This window comes from Oncorhynchus tshawytscha, linkage group LG19 (assembly GCF_018296145.1).
Source record: "Oncorhynchus tshawytscha isolate Ot180627B linkage group LG19, Otsh_v2.0, whole genome shotgun sequence".
Lineage (NCBI taxonomy): Eukaryota > Metazoa > Chordata > Actinopteri > Salmoniformes > Salmonidae > Oncorhynchus > Oncorhynchus tshawytscha.
Window position 1 is genome coordinate 303296 of NC_056447.1, and position 19225 is coordinate 322520.

A 19225-nucleotide genomic window follows, 5' to 3' on the forward strand; every position below is an offset into this window, starting at 1 on the left:
TCCACTACCTTGGACTCTTCTGATACACCATTCAAACCCTCAACCATTTTCACAGCTGCTGCATATGAAATGCTCTGTTTTACAACCCAGACTTTGGCCACCTCATTCTCTTTCACCCTTTTGGGGCATTCGGAAGACATGGCTTCATGATTCCCACCGCAATTGCAACATGTCACATATTCATTCCTTTTATATCAAATAATATGATCCTTTCCAAAACTTGGACATCTCAGCTTCTCCCTTCTGCAAACACTTGCTACATGACCAACATCTTTACAATTATCACACTGCATTGGTCTTGGGATAAATTCTCTGACTCGGTAGTTTATATACCCCAACAGCACTTGAGTAGGGAGAGACTGCATATCAAAAAACAAAAGAACAGATTGATTTTACTACTATTGAAAAAGTGAAGTTTATCTAATTTTGTTGACAATTGTACATAAAACACTCTTTACAGTTTTATAAACTCAGCAGAGAAAGTTCTCTCTCTCCATTCAGCTCCACTCTTATCTTGAGGAGTGTTTCTTTAAAACATCCAACATATCAAGCAAGTATTTTTATATTCCACAAGTGTAATATATGGAGCTATACACCTTTAATGATAGTCCATAACTCCCATGTTTAACAGCCAATCAGTATCACTCTTAAGGTTGAAGGTCAAGGGGATATGTAAATGAGCGGTCTTTCAGTTTGAAGTGCGCACAGTGTCAATTCTTGCCACGCTTCAGATTTAAAGCCAAAAGTTATAGTACATCAGTCTCCATTTTCAAGTTAATTATACCGTGCCATCTAGAGTACGACAACAAGTATCATTAGACTAACTGTTTTGTACAGATAATTATCAGACTCAAGTTACAAATGCTAGCAAACACGCCAATACATTTAGTTTACATTTTTTTTCACAAAAAGCACTGCACTGGGCCATTGCTAGTCCTTATTTAGCAGACGAATATAGGTGTCTTCAAGCGCAGGTAATGTTAACCAAGCATTTTGGAGTTTTGTACCTGAAAGTCAACGGTTACATGAAAGCACTTTGCACTAGTACAAATAGATACCTTCAAGGCTTTGGCTCGGATAATGATATAAATAACTTTATTATAGAAAACGCTGCAATAGTAAGTAAGCATTACTCAACCACAGAAGTGCATTTCAGACGGCTCACTCCAAATTGTTGGTTTTAGCATACAAGACCAGAACTGTGGCCCGTCTCTTACATTCTGGGCAATATACTGGCCAGGGGACAAGCACTAACCAGCTATACACCAAATATACAAAAGTATGTGGACACCGTTTCAAATGAGTGTATTTGGCTATTTCAGCCACACCCGTTGCTGGCAGGTACAGTGCCTTGCGAAAGTATTCGGCCCCCTTGAACTTTGCGACCTTTTGCCACATTTCAGGCTTCAAACATAAAGATATAAAACTGTATTTTTTTGTGAAGAATCAACAACAAGTGGGACACAATCATGAAGTGGAACGACATTTATTGGATATTTCGAACTTTTTTAACAAATGAAAAACTGAAAAATTGGGCGTGCTAGTCACCTTACCCCTACTACACATCTTCTTTTTTTTACCTCTTTTGGATTTCATGGTATTCAATTGGTAGTTACAGTCTTATCTCATCGCTGCAACTCTCGCACTGACTCATGAGCGGTTAAGGTCAAAAGCCGTGGGTCCCCTGAAGCACAACCCAACCAAGCTGCATAGCTTTTTGACACAATGCCCGCTTAACCCGGAAGCCAGCCCCACCAATGTGTCGGAGGAAACACCGTACACCTGGCGGACTGTGTCAGTGATTACTGCGCCCGGCTCACCACAGGAGTCGCTAGTGCGCGATGGGACAAGAGCATCCATGCTGGCCAAACCCTCACCTAACCCGGATGACGCTGGGCCAATTGTGCGCCGGCCCATGCGTCTCTCGGTCGCGGTCGGCTGCAACAGAGCCTGGACTCGAACCCAGAATCTCTGGTGGCACAGCTAGCACTGCGATTCAGTGCCTTAGACCACTGTGCCACTCGGGAGGCCCCTACTACACATATCTAACCCTATCATTCCAGTATCCCTGCACATTGTAAATATGGTATTGGGACTGACCCTGGAACTGACCGTGTAATTTAGCTTACTTTCTCGTGTTCTTATTTCTATTACTCATATGTTTTTGCTCTACTGTATGTTTTTAAATTATATACTACTGATATTGCTTACGGCATTGTTGGGAAAGAGCAAGCAAGAAAGGCATAATTTACCTGGCGAGTGCTTGTCCCCCTGGCCAGTATATTACCCAGAATGGGTCAGAGAAGGGCCACAGTTCTGGTCTTGCACGCCAAAACCAATAGTTTGGTGTGAAAACTCTCAAATGGATTTCTGGAGTAAAGTTTTTTTTTACTATCTAAGGTTTCTGTAATAAAGTTATTTATATCATTTTCCGAGGCAAAGCCTTGAAGGTATCTATTTGTACTGTACTAGTGCTTTGACAATTTTTATATAACCCTTTTTACATAGAATGTAAACTTTATCCTAACCAAGAACAGCACAAGCTCGTTGTTCCCATACTGAAACAAAAGATGACAGGACCAAATGTACAACGGTTTTAAGATGCCCCCGTACTACAACAAACAATACTTTGGGTTCCGCTCCACTTTTAGCAAACACAGCGTTGTTTTCTATTTAGTTCTGCATTCTTTTGTGTGGCTCAAATTTTAGAATGCGCAGTGTGTGTTGGACCCTTAAGGAGGATCATATCGACTCTAAGCTTCTCCTGGGCCAAAGTACTCAATTGTCATTCCTGAGTAAAACTATGAAGTTAAAATAAATGCTATTCATAAGGTTTCTTATATTTAGCAAAGCACACTGCACAATTTGTGTTTTTATTTTATTTACGGTCAGACTGGCACACTCCAACACTCAGACATAATTTAAGTAGTACTTTTAAGTACTGTTACTTACAGTGCCTTGCAAAAGTATTCATCCCCCTTGGCGTTTTTCCAGAAAATGGAAAAGTGGTGCGTGCATATGTATTCCCCCCCTTTGCTATGAAGCCCCTAAATAAGATCTGGTGCAACCAATTACCTCCAGAAGTCACATAATTAGTTAGATTACACACAGGTGGACTTTATTTAAGTGTCACATGATCTCAGTATATATACACCTGTTCTGAAAGACCCCAAAGACTACAACACCACCAAGCAAGCAGCACCATGAAGACCAAGGAGCTCTCCAAACAGGTCAAGGACAAAGTTGTGGAGAACTACAGATTAGTGTTGGGTTATAAAAAATATCAGAAACTTTGAACAAAAACCCATTGCTCCAAAAAATGTATATGCAAACACGTTTGGTGTTTGCCAAAGGGCATGTGGGAGACTCCCCAAACATATGGAAGAAGGTACTCTGGTCAGATGAGACTAAAATTGAGCTTTTTGGCTATCAAGGAAAACACTATGTCTGGCGCAAACCGAACACATCTCATCAACCCGAGAACACCATCCCCACAGCATGATGCTTCACTGTGGGTATGTTTTTCATCAGCAGGGACTGGGAAACTGGTCAGAATTGAAGGAATGATGGCTGGTGCTAAATACAGGGAAATTCTTGAAGGAAACCTGTTTCAGTCTTCTAGAGATTTGAGACTGGAACGGATGTTCACCTTCCAGCAGGACAATGACCCTAAGCATACTGATAAAGCAACACTTGAGTGGTTTAAGGGGAAACATTTAAATGTCTTAGAATGGTCTAGTCAAAGCCCAGACCTCAATCCAATTGAGAATCTGTGGTATGACTTAAATATTGCTGTACACCAGTGGAACCCATCCAACTTCAAGGAGCTGGAGCAGTTTTGCCTTGAAGAATGGGCAAAAATCCCGGTTGCTAGATGTGCCAAGCTTCTAGATGTGATTGCTGAAAAAGGTGGCTCTATAAAGTATTGACTTGGGGGGGGTGAATAGTTATGCATGTTCAAGTATTATTTTTTTGTCTTATTTCTTGTTTGTTTCTTCAAAGTGGTAGGCATATTATGTAAATCAAATGATACAAACCTCCCAATAATTCATTTTAATTCTAGGTTGCAATGCAACAAAATAGGAAAAATGCCAAGGGGGGTGCATACTTTTGCAAGCCACTGTAAGTATTTACACCACTGTCACCTTCCCACTGCATGCTCAGTGCTATTTTTGACATATTTCATAACTTTTGATTGATTGGACAAAATACATTTATTTAAACATTTGGTCATTTGGGGTCCCTTGTTTAAGCAAGTAGGTACGTGGCATGCTATACTGTGTTTTAGCAGGCAATCACTATTGTTAAGAAAGAAATTAGATAAGCAGACCTGAACTGAAATAAACCGAGGAAGTGCACAGCTGTAGCCTATTGTATGTTGTAGTGGTATTGTAGGAGGAGCTCAAGACAAACCGGTGTCAGGGAACATAAAGGGTGTGGTCTCCTTTCAGTTTCAAAGATCATTGAAGTCTCTGCACCAACAACAACAGTCTCTCAAGGTATGTTTAATTTCAAACTTACGATAGATTTTAGGTTGAACAGAGAACAGTAACTGCTTATGATGGATGTGATCTTTTCTGTAGCTGAACTGTTATACTAACTGTCCTTAAAAGTTCAAATTAACTGTATACTTAATGGCAAACCTCTATGGGTATCCGAAAGCCTGCTTCCTGGTGTTTGTGAGCAATGCATTTTTGTTCAAATCATTCCTCATAAATCCATGAGCAAGGCCTCCAAATCGAAATGCGTTTTAGCATTGCAGCAATTTTGTAGTGTGGTGGAAAAAAACACTTGTAAGACATTCCAGTCTCAATATGCACGGGAAAACCAATTCAACTAGCTCTCAGTACTCACAGACATTATATAAAGACCCAGGATGGGTGGGGTGTTTCACATGCCATTCGTATGAGTCAGCCACTTCTGCTTATCTCTAGTTGGCAGTCCCATATTCAAACAGACAAATCATGCCAAGGAGACACGATTGAGAGCATAGCAGAGAACAGAGCAAATCTTACAGAAATGAAGAGGAAAAGGATGATCGGTCCCTTCTTCAGGCCTTATAAGATACCAAATTAAATGTTCCTCTTCCACAGTTGCTTTCTCTGCGTTACCACTCATCCCTCTATCCCATACATTTTTCCCATAGGGATTTTACCCTATGACAAACAATGTCAGTATACAACAAGTTATTACTCACCCGTTAATCATAACTTTTCACACACACAGCTAGAACAGGGTTTTAGAAATATGTTTAGATATAGGACCAACACAGGATCCACGCATTAACCCCACAGAAGCCTTTTTCCAATATGGCCGCCAAACAACTCTGTTCTCATCTGACCATACCAGCATGAAATATTATTGTAGTATGCCCAGTAATATCTTAAAATGTACATAGTGATGTAGAATACACAACCAAATGACTCCAGTGTACCAGGTACATGAAGATGTTAAATTATTCACAGAAATGTGGTAAGAATGTGTCCTGTCAGAATCAAAGCTGTCAGAATCGGTGTTTTCTGAGTATGCTTTAATCCTTTTTTGCTATATTTAATCTTCAATCATTTAAAATGTATTTATACATGTAAATAGTAATGAATGTGTGCTGATTTAAAATTATATAATGTTATCCTATTAACTGTTTTAATTTTGAGGACTATAAACCTTCCAATGTTATCAAATCCAATGTTGGACCTGTTATCAGGTTTTAGGTATGACCCAGATGCAGACAGTGTCAAAGAAACAAAAGTTTATTTCTAGTACAGGGGCAGGCAAATGACAGGTCAAAGGCAGGCAGAGGTCAGTAATCCAGAGAGGGTGTAAAAGGTCCAGAATGGCAGGCAGTCTCAGGGTCAGGGCAGGCAGGGGTCAGTAATGCAGAGAGGGTGTAAAAGGTCCAGAATGGCAGGCAGTCTCAGGGTCAGGGCAGGCAGAACGGTCAAAACCGGGAAGGACTAGAAAACAGGAGCAAGAACAGACAGGAGCAGCGGAACAAACGCTGGTAAGTTTCACGAAACAAAACGAACTGGTAACAGGCAAACAGAGAACACAGGTATAAATGCACAGGGGATAATGGGGAAGATGGGCGACACCTGGAGGTGGGTGGAGACAAACACAGGTGAAACAGATCAGGGTGTGACACTTGTTGAGACCACTTATATTAATCTATATCTTTTGGCATTCTAGTAACAGACCAATCTGCTATGGCCCCATAGTAAGAATACACCTTCATTTAGAATAGCTATGTGTAATGGTTTTTAATCCTATGTTTTATGAAATGTGAATAGGATAATGGAATAACGTTGTATAGGTTACAAGATAACTTTGTATATCATTTTAATCATCTTATATCCACGAATACTCACATCTGCATAACCATTTTACATGTTTGAAGATTAAATATTGCAATTATTGATCATGTCACCTTCAGAAAACAGTGATTCTGACAACTTTTTGGGCACATTCTTACCAAAATTCTGTGACTTATTTAAAATATGTATATACACACCTCCCTCCGTATTTATCTGGACAGTGAAGCTAAAATTTTAATTTGGCTCTATACTTCAGCATTTTGGATTAGAGATCAAATGTTTCATATCTGTTTTACCTTTTAGAAATTAAAGCACTTTACTGTATGTACAGTGCCTTGCGAAAGTATTCGGCCCCCTTGAACTTTGCGACCTTTTGCCACATTTCAGGCTTCAAACATAAAGATATAAAACTGTATTTTTTGGGGAAGAATCAACAACAAGTGGGACACAATCATGAAGTGGAACGACATTTATTGGATATTTCAAACTTTTTTAACAAATCAAAAACTGAAAAATTGGGCGTGCAAAATTATTCAGCCCCCTTAAGTTAATACTTTGTAGCGCCACCTTTTGCTGCGATTACAGCTGTAAGTCGCTTGGTGTATGTCTCTATCAGTTTTGCACATCGAGAGACTGAAATTTTTTCCCATTCCTCCTTGCAAAACAGCTCGAGCTCAGTGAGGTTGGATGGAGAGCATTTGTGAACAGCAGTTTTCAGTTCTTTCCACAGATTCTCGATTGGATTCAGGTCTGGACTTTGACTTGGCCATTCTAACACCTGGATATGTTTATTTTTGAACCATTCCATTGTAGATGTTGCTTTATGTTTTGGATCATTGTCTTGTTGGAATACAAATCTCCGTCCCAGTCTCAGGTCTTTTGCAGACTCCATCAGGTTTTCTTCCAGAATGGTCCTTTATTTGGCTCCATCCATCTTCCCATCAATTTTAACCATCTTCCCTGTCCCTGCTGAAGAAAAGCAGGCCCAAACCATGATGCTGCCACCACCATGTTTGACAGTGGGAATGGTGTGTTCAGGGTGATAAGCTGTGTTGCTTTTACGCCAAACATAATGTTTTGCATTGTTGCCAAAAAGTTCAATTTTGGTTTCATCTGACCAGAGCACCTTCTTCCACATGTTTGGTGTGTCTCCCAGGTGGCTTGTGGCAAACTTTAAACAACACTTTTTTATGGATATCTTTAAGAAATGGCTTTCTTCTTGCCACTCTTCCATAAAGGCCAGATTTGTGCAATATACGACTGATTGTTGTCCTATGGACAGAGTCTCCCACCTCAGCTGTAGATCTCTGCAGTTCATCCAGGGTGATCATGGGCCTCTTGGCTGCATTTCTGATCAGTCTTCTCCTTGTATGAGCTGAAAGTTTAGAGGGACGGCCAGGTCTTGGTAGATTTGCAGTGGTCTGATACCCCTTCCATTTCAATATTATCGCTTGCACAGTGCTCCTTGGGATGTTTAAAGCTTGGGAAATCTTTGTGTATCCAAATCCGGCTTTAAACTTCTTCACAACAGTATCTCGGACCTGCCTGGTGTGTTCCTTGTTCTTCATGATGCTCTCTGCGCTTTTAACGGACCTCTGAGACTATCACAGTTCAGGTGCATTTATACGGAGACTTGATTACACACAGGTGGATTGTATTTATCATCATTAGTCATTTAGGTCAACATTGGATCATTCAGAGATCCTCACTGAACTTCTGGAGAGAGTTTGCTGCACTGAAAGTAAAGGGGCTGAATAATTTTGCACGCACAATTTTTCAGTTTTTGATTTGTTAAAAAAGTTTGAAATATCCAATAAATGTCGTTCCACTTGATGATTGTGTCCCACTTGTTGTTGATTCTTCACAAAAAAATACAGTTTTATATCTTTATGTTTGAAGCCTGAAATGCGGCAAAAGGTCGCAAAGTTCAAGGGGGCTGAATACTTTCGCAAGGCACTGTATCTAGCCCCCCCCCCCCACCACCAATTTGAAGGTCTCATAAGTATTTGCACAAGTAAAGTGTTCATGTGTATACAAGATAATAGAGTATTTCAGGTGTACTGTACTGGTTGAGTAACTCTGCACATCTCGTAATGGTGTTACAGTATGAGATACTCAACACCAATGTATTACTGAGACTGACCTCCCAAGGACCTTTATACTTTAAACTTTTATTTAACTAGGCAAGTCAGTTGAACAAATTCTAGGCGAGTCAGTTGAGCAAGTCAGTTGAACAAAGTATTATTTACAATGACGGCATTCTCTATGGACTTACCTTTCACCTTTACTACATTAGTTAACAGTTTACTGCAGCAGTCACCAAATTGACACAGATTCTCAATCTCACCCATGTGAAGGTGGATGTAGCTGATAAAAACATTTCTAAAAAAGGTATCAAAACAAATCAAATCAAATCAAATCAAATTTTATTTGTCACATAAATGGTTAGCAGATGTTAATGCGAGTGTAGCGAAATGCTTGTGCTTCTAGTTCCGACAATGCAGTAATAAATCATAACAAGTGATCTAACTAACAATTCCAAAAAAACTACTGTCTTATACACAGTGTAAGGGGATAAAGAATATGTACATAAGGATATATGAATGAGTGATGGTACAGAGCAGCATAGGCAAGATACAGTAGATGATCTCGAGTACAGTATATACATACATTTTATGAGATAAGTATGTAAACCAAGTGGCATAGTTAAAGTGGCTAGTGATACATGTATTACATAAGGATGCAGTCGATGATATAGAGTACAGTATCAATTATGCATATTTCATGAACAATGTAGGGTAAGTAACATTATATAAGGTAGCATTGTTTAAAGTGGCTAGTGATATATTTACATCATTTCCCATCAATTCCCATGATTAAAGTGGCTGGAGTAGAGTCAGTGTCATTGACAGTGTGTTGGCAGTAGCCACTCAATGTTAGTGGTGGCTGTTTAACAGTCTGATGGCCTTGAGATAGAAGCTACAATCGTACCACCTAGAGCCAGTATGAAGGTCATCAAACTTGTTTCTGCAAGTGGTATGCAATTAACATTGATATGAGTAGGTCTATATTAGAATACATTTAAATGTGAAGATTTACAGTTTCTTATATAGGGCGCCGCATTAAATGATGTACAGCTTATAACGGCTTCATAAAGCCTTCGTAAACGCTACATAAATGTGTTAAAAATCATATAACCATATGTCATGCTTTATAAAGGTTCTTTAACCTCTCTAGGGTATGTGGGACACTAGCGTCCCACCTGGCCAACATTCAGTGAGATTGCAGAGCGCCAAATTCAAATACAGAAATACTCTTTATATAAATTCAGAAATAGAGATAAAACTAATCACTTACCTTTGATGATCTTCATATGTTTGCACTCAGAAGACATCCTTTTGTTCGTTAAAGTCTCTCTTTATATCTGAAAACCTCAGTTTTGTTTGCGCTTTTTCTTGGGTAATCCACAGTCTCAAACGCAGTCACAACAGGCAGACAAAAAAATCTAAATTCTAAAAATCTAAATTTTATCTGCTCTCCTATAGTGCATTTTTTAATATATATTTTTAATATATATTTTTTAATTTTACCCTGTTTTCTCACCAATTTCATGGTATCCAATTGTTTTAGTAGCTACTATCTTGTCTCATCGCTACAACTCCCGTACGGGCTCGGGAGAGACGAAGCTTGAAAGTCATGCGTCCTCCGATACACAACCCAACCAAGCCGCACTGCTTCTTAACACAGCGCACATCCAACCCGGAAGCCAGCCGCACCAATGTGTCATAGGAAACACCGTGCACCTGGCAACCTTGGTTAGTGCGCACTGCGCCCGGCCGTCCACAGGAATCTCTGGTGCGCGATGAGACAAGGACATCTCTACCGGCCAACCCCTCCCTAACCCGGACGACGCTAGGCCAATTGTGCATCGCCCCACGGACCTCCCGGTCACAGCCAGTTACGATAAGGCCATAGGCCCAGAGTCTCTGGTGGCACAGCTGGCGCTGCAGTACAGCGTCCTTAACCACTGCGCCACCCAGGGTGCTCCACCTCTCTGCAAAACATGACATGCCACCAGAGACTCTGGGTTCGCGGTAGAGATGTCAGAGACTCTGGCCGGTAGAGATGTCCTAGGCCGTCATTGAAATACGAATTTGTTCTTAACTGGCTTGCCTAGTTAAATAAAGGTTAAAAAAAATGTGTTTACTAGCTGTACTACTTCATTTGGAATCTGACCAACTATTGTTTCTCGTTGACCTTGACCAGCGTCTGATGATAAAGGAGACTGTGTCTGTTTTCGCTCCTTTGTGGTTTATACCTTTCTCCATTTTTGTTTGATACTACAAGCACTCAAGTTTCACTCATACACACTACAAAACACAGCATAGATCCTACACCAGGAAAACACTCCATGGTCTCACTGCATTCTGCATGATGGTGTGTTTTCCTGTTGGACCTTCAGTTCTCTGTGTTATTGATGTGTTATGTTCCTGTATGACTTGACCATCTCATTGACTGTTGTTTCCCATTGACAGTAAAGAAGCTGAGCATTTTAGATCAAGACATCAGAGAGATCAAGCCAGAGGAGCTGATCTACGACGTGCCCAAAGAGCCCTTCATCAAAAATGACAATTCAGAGATATTCAAAGGAGAGTACAACAAATTCACAGTGGCCATCAAAAGATACGCCTACTCAAGTGGCACAAGCCTGAGGTATGTAGCGTAGCATACAGGACGTCTCAAAGAGTTCTTGTAATATCAGCTTCGGTGCTAAACATCTATTTGTTTAATGGGTTACGTGTGTCCCACACAGTCAGGTGAGAAGTGTCTTTAAAAAGGAAGTGGAGACTATGAAACGCTTTGAGTCACCAAACATCCTGCGAATGTTTGGGATCTGTGTCCGGTGAGTCAGCTTCTTTTTGCAGTATGTGAAATACTGTAGTTGCTGGACAAATAGGAGACTGGATACAATCACAATCATCTTTATTCATCATGTACACCCAGAATTTGATTTTGTGAAATGGTGCTGCCACAGTAAACCAAATAAACAAGCAGAATATAGATGAAGAATTTACATGAATCCACATAGTCTGTACACTATTAACAGCAAAAAAAAATAAAAAAAATAATTGTGCATGGTATGGATGTATAAACAAATGTACAGTCCATGATGTGCAATGGAGTGGAACTACATATGCAGTCAGTCAGTGGCAGAGGGAAAATTGGCAACCGCATATGTGCAAGAATGTGCATAGCGAAGTACAGTTACTGTATAATGAGCAAAGTAATCAGGACATAATATCAAATCAAAACTTTATTTGTCACCTGTGCCGAATACAACCTTACCGTGATATGCTTACTTACATGGCCCTTAACCAACAGTGCAGTTCAAGAAAGAGTTAAGAAAATAACTAAAGTAAAAAATAAATTCAATAGTAACACAATAACATATCAATAAAAAGCTATATACAGGGTTAGTGTCTGAACCCTCTACTCAATGCAATGGGGTACAGGTTTATTCGAGGTCATTTGTACATGTAGGTAGGGGTGAAGTGACTATGAATAGATAATAAACAGCAAGTAGCAGCAGGGGGGGGGGGTTCAATGTAAATAATCTGGTGGCCATTTTATTATTTGTTCAGCAGACTTATGGCTAAGGGGTAGAAGCTGTTAAGGAGCCTTTTGGTCCTGGACTTGGTGCTCCGGTACAGCTTGCCGTGCGGTAGCAGAGAGAAGAGTCTATGACTTGGGCGGCTGGAGTCTGACACTTTTTTGGGCTTTCCTCTGACACTGTTTAGTATATAGGTCTTAGATAGCAAGAAGCTTGGCCCCAGTGATGTACTGGGCCTTACGCAGTACCCTCTGAAGCGCTTTACGGTCAGATGCCGAGCAGTTACCCTAACAGGCGGTGATGCAACCGGTCAGGACACTCTCGATGGTGCAGATGTTAATGGGGACCTGTTCAGCCCACAATTTCCTGTAGACATGCTGGTAGAAATGAGGTAAAATGGATTTAAGTTTTCCTGCATTAATGTCCCCGGCCACTATGAGCGCCACTTCTGGACGAGCATTTTCTTGTTTGCTTATGGCCTACAGCTGGTTGAGTGCGGTCTTAGTGCCAGCATCTGTTTGGGGTGGTAAATAGACGGCTATGAATAATAAAGATGAGAACTCTCTTGGTAGGTAGTGTTGTCTACAGCTTATCATAAGTTACTCTACCTCAGGCAAGCAATACCTCGAGACTTCTTTAATATTAGACATCGCGCACCAGCTGTTATTGACAAATAGACACACACCCCCACCCCTCGTCTTACCAAACGTAGCTTCTCTGGCCTGCCGGTGCATGGAAAATCCCACCAGCTCTGTTATCCATGTCGTCGTTCAGCCACGACTCGGTGAAACATAAGTTATTACAGTTTTTAATGTCCCGTTTGTAGTATAATCTTGATAGTAGGTCATCCATTTTATTTTCCAATGATTGCACGTTGAACAATAGAACGAATGGCAGTGGGAGTTTTCTCACTCGCCTATGAGTTCTCAGAAGGCAGCCCGACCTCCGCCCTCTTTTTATCCGTCTTTTCTTCAAATAAATGACGGGGATTTGGGCCCGTTCCCAAGAAGGCAGTATATCCTTCGCGTCGGACTAGTTAAAGAAAAAACATTCTTCCAGTTCGAGGTAGGTAATCGCTGTTCTGATGTCCAGAAGTTATTTTTGGTCATGAAAGACGGTAGCAGCAACATTATGTACAAAATAAGTACAAAGATAAGTTACAAATAACGCAAAAAAACCGAACAAAATAGCAGTTTGTTGGGAGCATGTAAAACGTCAGCCATCCCCTCCAGCGCCATTCACCAAACCAATATGTGAATTCAGAATATGATATCAAAATGTGATGATGATGTGCCCTTGTTGCATTTAATAATCCTCTTCTCTACCGTGGTTGTCCCGCAGGACCCAATCCAAACTACCTCATTGTCATGGAGTTTTGTGAGAAGGGCAGTCTGAGAGCGGTTCTGGATTCCCAAAGGAAGCTGCCCTGGGACAGAAAGGCTCGCTTGAGTCTGGATGCAGCACAGGGCATCTACAGGTAGCAGGTTGATGTTTATTGTCATGAGTCTGGATGCAGCACAGGGCCTCTACAGGTAACAGGTTGATGTTTATTGTCATGAGTCTGGATGCAGCACAGGGCCTCTACAGGTAACAGGTTGATGTTTATTGTCATGAGTCTGGATGCAGCACAGGGCCTCTACAGGTAGCAGGTTGATGTTTATTGTCATGAGTCTGGATGCAGCACAGGGCCTCTACAGGTAACAGGTTGATGTTTATTGTCATGAGTCTGGATGCAGCACAGGGCCTCTACAGGTAACAGGTTGATGTTTATTGTCATGAGTCTGGATGCAGCACAGGGCCTCTACAGGTAGCAGGTTAATGTTTATTGTCATGAGTCTGGATGCAGCACAGGGCCTCTACAGGTAACAGGTTAATGTTTATTGTCATGAGTCTGGATGCAGCACAGGGCTTCTACAGGTAACAGGTTAATGTTTATTGTCATGAGTCTGGATGCAGCACAGGGCCTCTACAGGTAGCAGGTTAATGTTTATTGTCATGAGTCTGGATGCAGCACAGGGCTTCTACAGGTATACCACCATAGAAATTAATATCTTTACCCTGTACCCTACACAAGTAGACAGGTCACAACACCTATTGCACATGACACAGAGTACCACCTCTATCATATTGTTGCCATAAATGTGTTATGTCAATACAATAAAGAATCAATCTATAGTCTAATCTTTTATTTGAATAATGTCTCTGTCTTGTACCTTCCCTTTCTAATCTCTACCCTTCTACCTCTCCAAAAGTAGAAAGTAATGTGTCCTGTACACGCATGAAAGGGCTTCACCAGAGCGGTGGAAAGCAACGCCAATAGCTGGCTAATAAAGTCGCACCTCTAATAGCCCTGCCACGGCCAAGTGTCACAGGTAACACGGCAGGTACAATTTGGCCATATTCGAAAGAGGAACGCTAAATTCCTGTTCATGTGTCCACAATCCACCTACTAAAACCTCTGTCCACCATCATTAGTATGTGCTGCTGCTTCTTCACTGAAATAATAGGTACACTGGGTCTGTGCCCTGTACCTCTCTCACCAAAGTTCACAGCACTAGAAAGTGTGTAATCACATTGAGCTACCCTGTCAAGACTAACTAATATCTCGATCACAATAGATTGCACCAGTCGGAGGAGAAGTTTAAAGTGCATGGATGTATCAACAGCAGCAGGTTCCTGGTAGATGCTGGGTACAGAGTGAAGGTATGAGATTCAATGCAGTCCTCTACACAGTCATATGTGTCAGGCCCAGAAAGTCAGGCCCACTGTTAAATAGAGGCAGAGGTTGTTTTGAAGATGTGTAGTTGATGTTCCATGTTTACAGTGTTGCAGTACTCTATCGCAAATGTCATTGTTTTGGGGTCTGTTGTGTGTGGTCAGCTGGCATATTTTGAGCTGGCCCAAACAGAGACGTCGCTGAAGAGGACTAAGGACAGGAAGAGGAGGTCCTTATGCTACAGCTCCCCTCAGCAGCTTGAGAGTGTCAACCATCCCTACAACAAAGCTTGTGAGATGTACAGGTCTGCTTCCAATCAGACTTACAACACACTCTCCACTTTTGTAAATGAATGAATGTCAAAATTTTTGTAAATTAATGAATGTCAAAATCACAGAAATTATTTTGTATGTTCAAATGTTCTCTGTTGGTGTAATGCAGGCACTAAATATACTCCGAGTTCACTCTGTTTGAATTGTTGTGTTCGTTGCAGTTTTGGCGTTGTCCTTTGGGAGATTGCAACCTGCAAGATTCCCTTCAAAGGTGTGTCAACTCCATTAATTTAAAGGCTGTGTGTAACAAATACTGTCAGCAATAATAGTGATACTGTATATCTGAAAATAGCATGGTTAGGTTTTCTCTCTCTCTATAAGCATGCAGTAGTTGCTCTGTCATATTTAGAAATGTATCATTCAATGTCTGTTCTCTTCTGATCAGACTGCTCACGCAAAGAAGTGTATCAGATGGTGTGTAAAGACAAATATACTGAACCTCTTCCTGAAGACTGCCCTCAACTGTTGGGGGAACTGATCAACAACTGTCGCTCCTATGACAGCTTCTACAGGCCGACAGCGGGAGGTAATGCAACACAACTAAATGGCATATGATGAATGTACAGGAACATACATTTCTTTCAGCTGTTCCATATGGATTCCTATTTGTCCTCTCAGTTATTCTTTCCTAATTAAGTTGCTCTGTTCCACAGTGTTGGTTGACAAACTGTGCAATGTGGTGGAGCAGTTAGGGGAGGACTAACAAACACAGAGGTCCATCTCCAGAGTTCTCAGAAACATGGCCAGAGAAGAGAAAAACCATGAACCACTATCATCCCCACTCCTCAGGTCAAAGGAAGACCAACCAATCCCTTGCCAAAACCTTTGTTTCTGGCAAACCTCAAATCAAATCAAATTTTATTTGTCACATACACATGGTTAGCAGATGTTAATGCGAGTGTAGCGAAATGCTTGTGCTTCTAGTTCCAACAATGCAGTAATAACCAACAAGTAATCTAACTAACAATTCCAAAACTACTGTCTTATACACACAAGTGTAAGGGGATAAAGAATATGTACATAAAGATATATGAATGAGTGATGGTACAGAACGACATAGGCAAGATACAGTAGATGGTATCGAGTACAGTATATACATATGAGATGAGTATGTAAACAAAGTGGCATAGTTAAAGTGGCTAGTGATACATGTATTACATAAGGATGCAGTCGATGATATAGAGTACAGTATATACGTATACATATGAGATGAATAATGTAGGGTATGTAAACATTATATTATTGCTGCAAATTTGGCCAATTTTTTGCAAATTTGCAGCAAACTCATATTTCCAAGGGACATTTTTTTGGTCAAACTGTTGCTGTACATTTGCGGCAACGCGTGAACTTCTGGCAAAGAATCTTGGGAAACTTGTGGTGAACATTCTATTGTATGCTGCAAACTCAATATGAATATGTGAAATTGGATCAGGTTTTTGGTTGCTGTGTGTTGACACTGAAATGTTGTATCTACATAAAACAAGTCACATAACTTAAAATGAACTTACTTCACAGAGAAAAAACAACATACTAAATAAATGTAGTAAATATGCTAAACATGTATTCAGTGTCTTAAACAGATACAAATAAATCCAACTTTAAATCATTAGCATGGTAATGACGAAAAGAGCAAAGACTGGACATTTCTCAAATAAATACCTTCAATGAATTACATATCTTTACATCTGTAGCTCTGTCTCTCCCCCTTGGGGTGTGTGGGTGTGGAGTGTCTTTGAAGACCCTGTTTTACACCTGTTTCACCTTTATCCTTTAGAAAGAGTTAGTTCTCAGCTGTCCATATTTAATGGTTAACAGGTAGGCTAATCTAGGGGGTCCCTTACACACAAGTGGAACCCCAAGTGTCTTTGAACCAACTGTTTAAAACCTGTTTCACCTTAACCCGTTTAAAAATGGGGTGGGGATTATATTTAATGAGAAATATAATCTAATTAACAAATGTTTGCATAACCAAAGACATGACAACTGGCTCCAACATTGTATTTCGCTAGCTATAAGACTTTGATATTGGCAGTAAGGTCAGTGAGAATAACAATAGACAGTAGTTATTGTGGGTAGTTCAGGGATACATATAGTGAAGGATCATGAATGGTAAAGATGTGTTCACAGTGGGCATTGTGAAAGAGGGGGATTAGAACCCCTAAAGTAATAGTGGTAAGAAAGATCATAGTTTCAGATTCAGGTCTAGGGGGTTAATAACTGTTTGTGGATACCACTATTCACACTATGTGGATTATAAACATGTACAGACATAGAGAACTATCACATCAAGAAGGTGTAACAGTGATGAATGGCTATTCAATGTACAACAGTCGTCATCAGTAGCAAGCAATACGTATTAAATATACATCCATGAATGAATGCTTTCATGAACTCCTTTAAAGGTTTTGTAAGTAAATTGTAACAGACCTCATTCAGCAGTCTGAATTAACCTAGAGTCACCAAAACATCAATACTTAGAGAAGCTCGGAGATTATTCCACAAGTCAGGTGCAAAGAGCTGATTTACTGAACTCTGTACAGACCAAAGGAATTTCCAGAGCTAGCAATCCCTGAGACTGTGTATAACTCCGACTCGTACTTCTAATGGTTATTGTAGATGTTAGCTACAGAGGGAGTTCACAGTATGTCAAAGAGCCTGTCAAAGGCAAAGAGAGCAATTCATTGACCTACGTAACTAACTCATCAATATGTTGTTTTTTAAAAAACAGCTGAATGTCTATACAAATAGACCATACTAGGTACACACACTTCAATCATTAGAATCATGTTTGTGCACTCTAGAAAACAACTTATACTTAGTTTGACACGTATTCAATAATAATTTAAGGTTTTCTGCAAAATAATGAAAGCATACTGTAGTTCAGATAGATCATGATCAGCAGGGTGGGCGATAGAGTACACAGCTGTATCGTCTGCATACAGTTGCAGGTCAAACTTTATTATTATATTTATATTTTTTGGACAAAACAATATTTCTAATGTATACAATATAGTTTTTTATTTGACATTCTAACATGTAACATAATACCTAGGTACTAAACAATGTACGTGTATATGCAGCACTTGAACAGGAATTTACCCCCTGGGTTATGATGTATATGATACAGTGGTATAAGATACATTGGCTATTTTAGTCATCCTTTTTTATTATTTACATGTTTATAATCCAAAAGTATGTTTTTAGAGGGGCGGGAAATATTGTTTATGCTGTCCTGGAAACTATTCTCACCAAAGGAGAGAGACTTAGATTTCTTCAAAACAACTGACCTTTTATTTGTTCATTACTGCAGTAATGGAGTCCTCGTCACCCACCCCGGGAGGTGACTGTTGAGAAAAACAATGAGCAGAGTTGAGTTACAACCTTTATAGATGACGCACATCCTTCTGAGCACGTGACAAACAACAGACGTGTGGAATGTGTCAAAGGTGAGGTTTTGAATGGGAGAAAGAAGTAACCCCCCCAGCCAGATACAATTTGCTGTGAAGATTGTTCTAATTGTATAGAAATAGGGGTTTGGCCCCAAAGACAATACTCCTCCCATCAACTGTCCACACCAGAGACATCTAATCCCTGGTATCTCACAGAAACACCAACTCAATCTATGGAATGCAGGCTGTAGATTTTATCACCAAGCCATCACAAATCAATTGCCTGCGCCAAGCACCAGAGGCCCAACTCAGTCACACTCACACAGATGAGAAAATACTCAAAGATATTTGATGCATAAACAGTATTAAAAAATAATCTTGTAATTTTCTACCATCATGTTAAACTGTAGAGAACAAGAACATTTGGTAAATTACAGGTAGTTTTACAACTCTACTTGCAACAACAATCTAAATGTGTGCTGTGCAAAGTATTTTATTCTCAGTCCACCTAATGGACCACGTATCATAGAACCATGATAACGTGAGTTACCATTGATATACACTATTAGATTCTGGGAAATACATCCTGGTTTCTATCGCTTCTAGCATATTTATTGTGACCCATTCCTGAAAGCTCACCCTCCCAGGAACACATATGTTTGTTCCCCCACAACTAAGACCCTTTATACCAATCACATATTGTCACGTCGTGAGTGTAGGTGGCAGGGAAGTCAGGCGCAGGAGAATCAAACTTGTTATAAATGGAATATTTTAATAACTTAAAACAAACTCCAAAACCAAAGTCCATAATAAAATAAAAGTTGGTACAAGAACCCGTCACTTACCAATCCATGAAACACGAACAT

At 40.2% G+C, this 19225-nt stretch overlaps 1 protein-coding gene across 1 annotated transcript; it reads left to right on the top strand.

Annotated features, from left to right (window-relative positions):
• Positions 1-2601: 2601 nt before the first annotated feature.
• LOC112219177 (mixed lineage kinase domain-like protein) lies at positions 2602-16644 on the top strand. The gene is given in 11 exon segments (XM_042302002.1): positions 2602-2609; positions 4396-4499; positions 10847-11024; positions 11125-11206; positions 11208-11214; positions 13264-13399; positions 14541-14625; positions 14803-14942; positions 15132-15181; positions 15356-15496; positions 15624-16644. Coding segments are annotated over 11 exon segments (981 nt in total). The 3' UTR covers positions 15674-16644.
• Positions 16645-19225: the final 2581 nt, after the last annotated feature.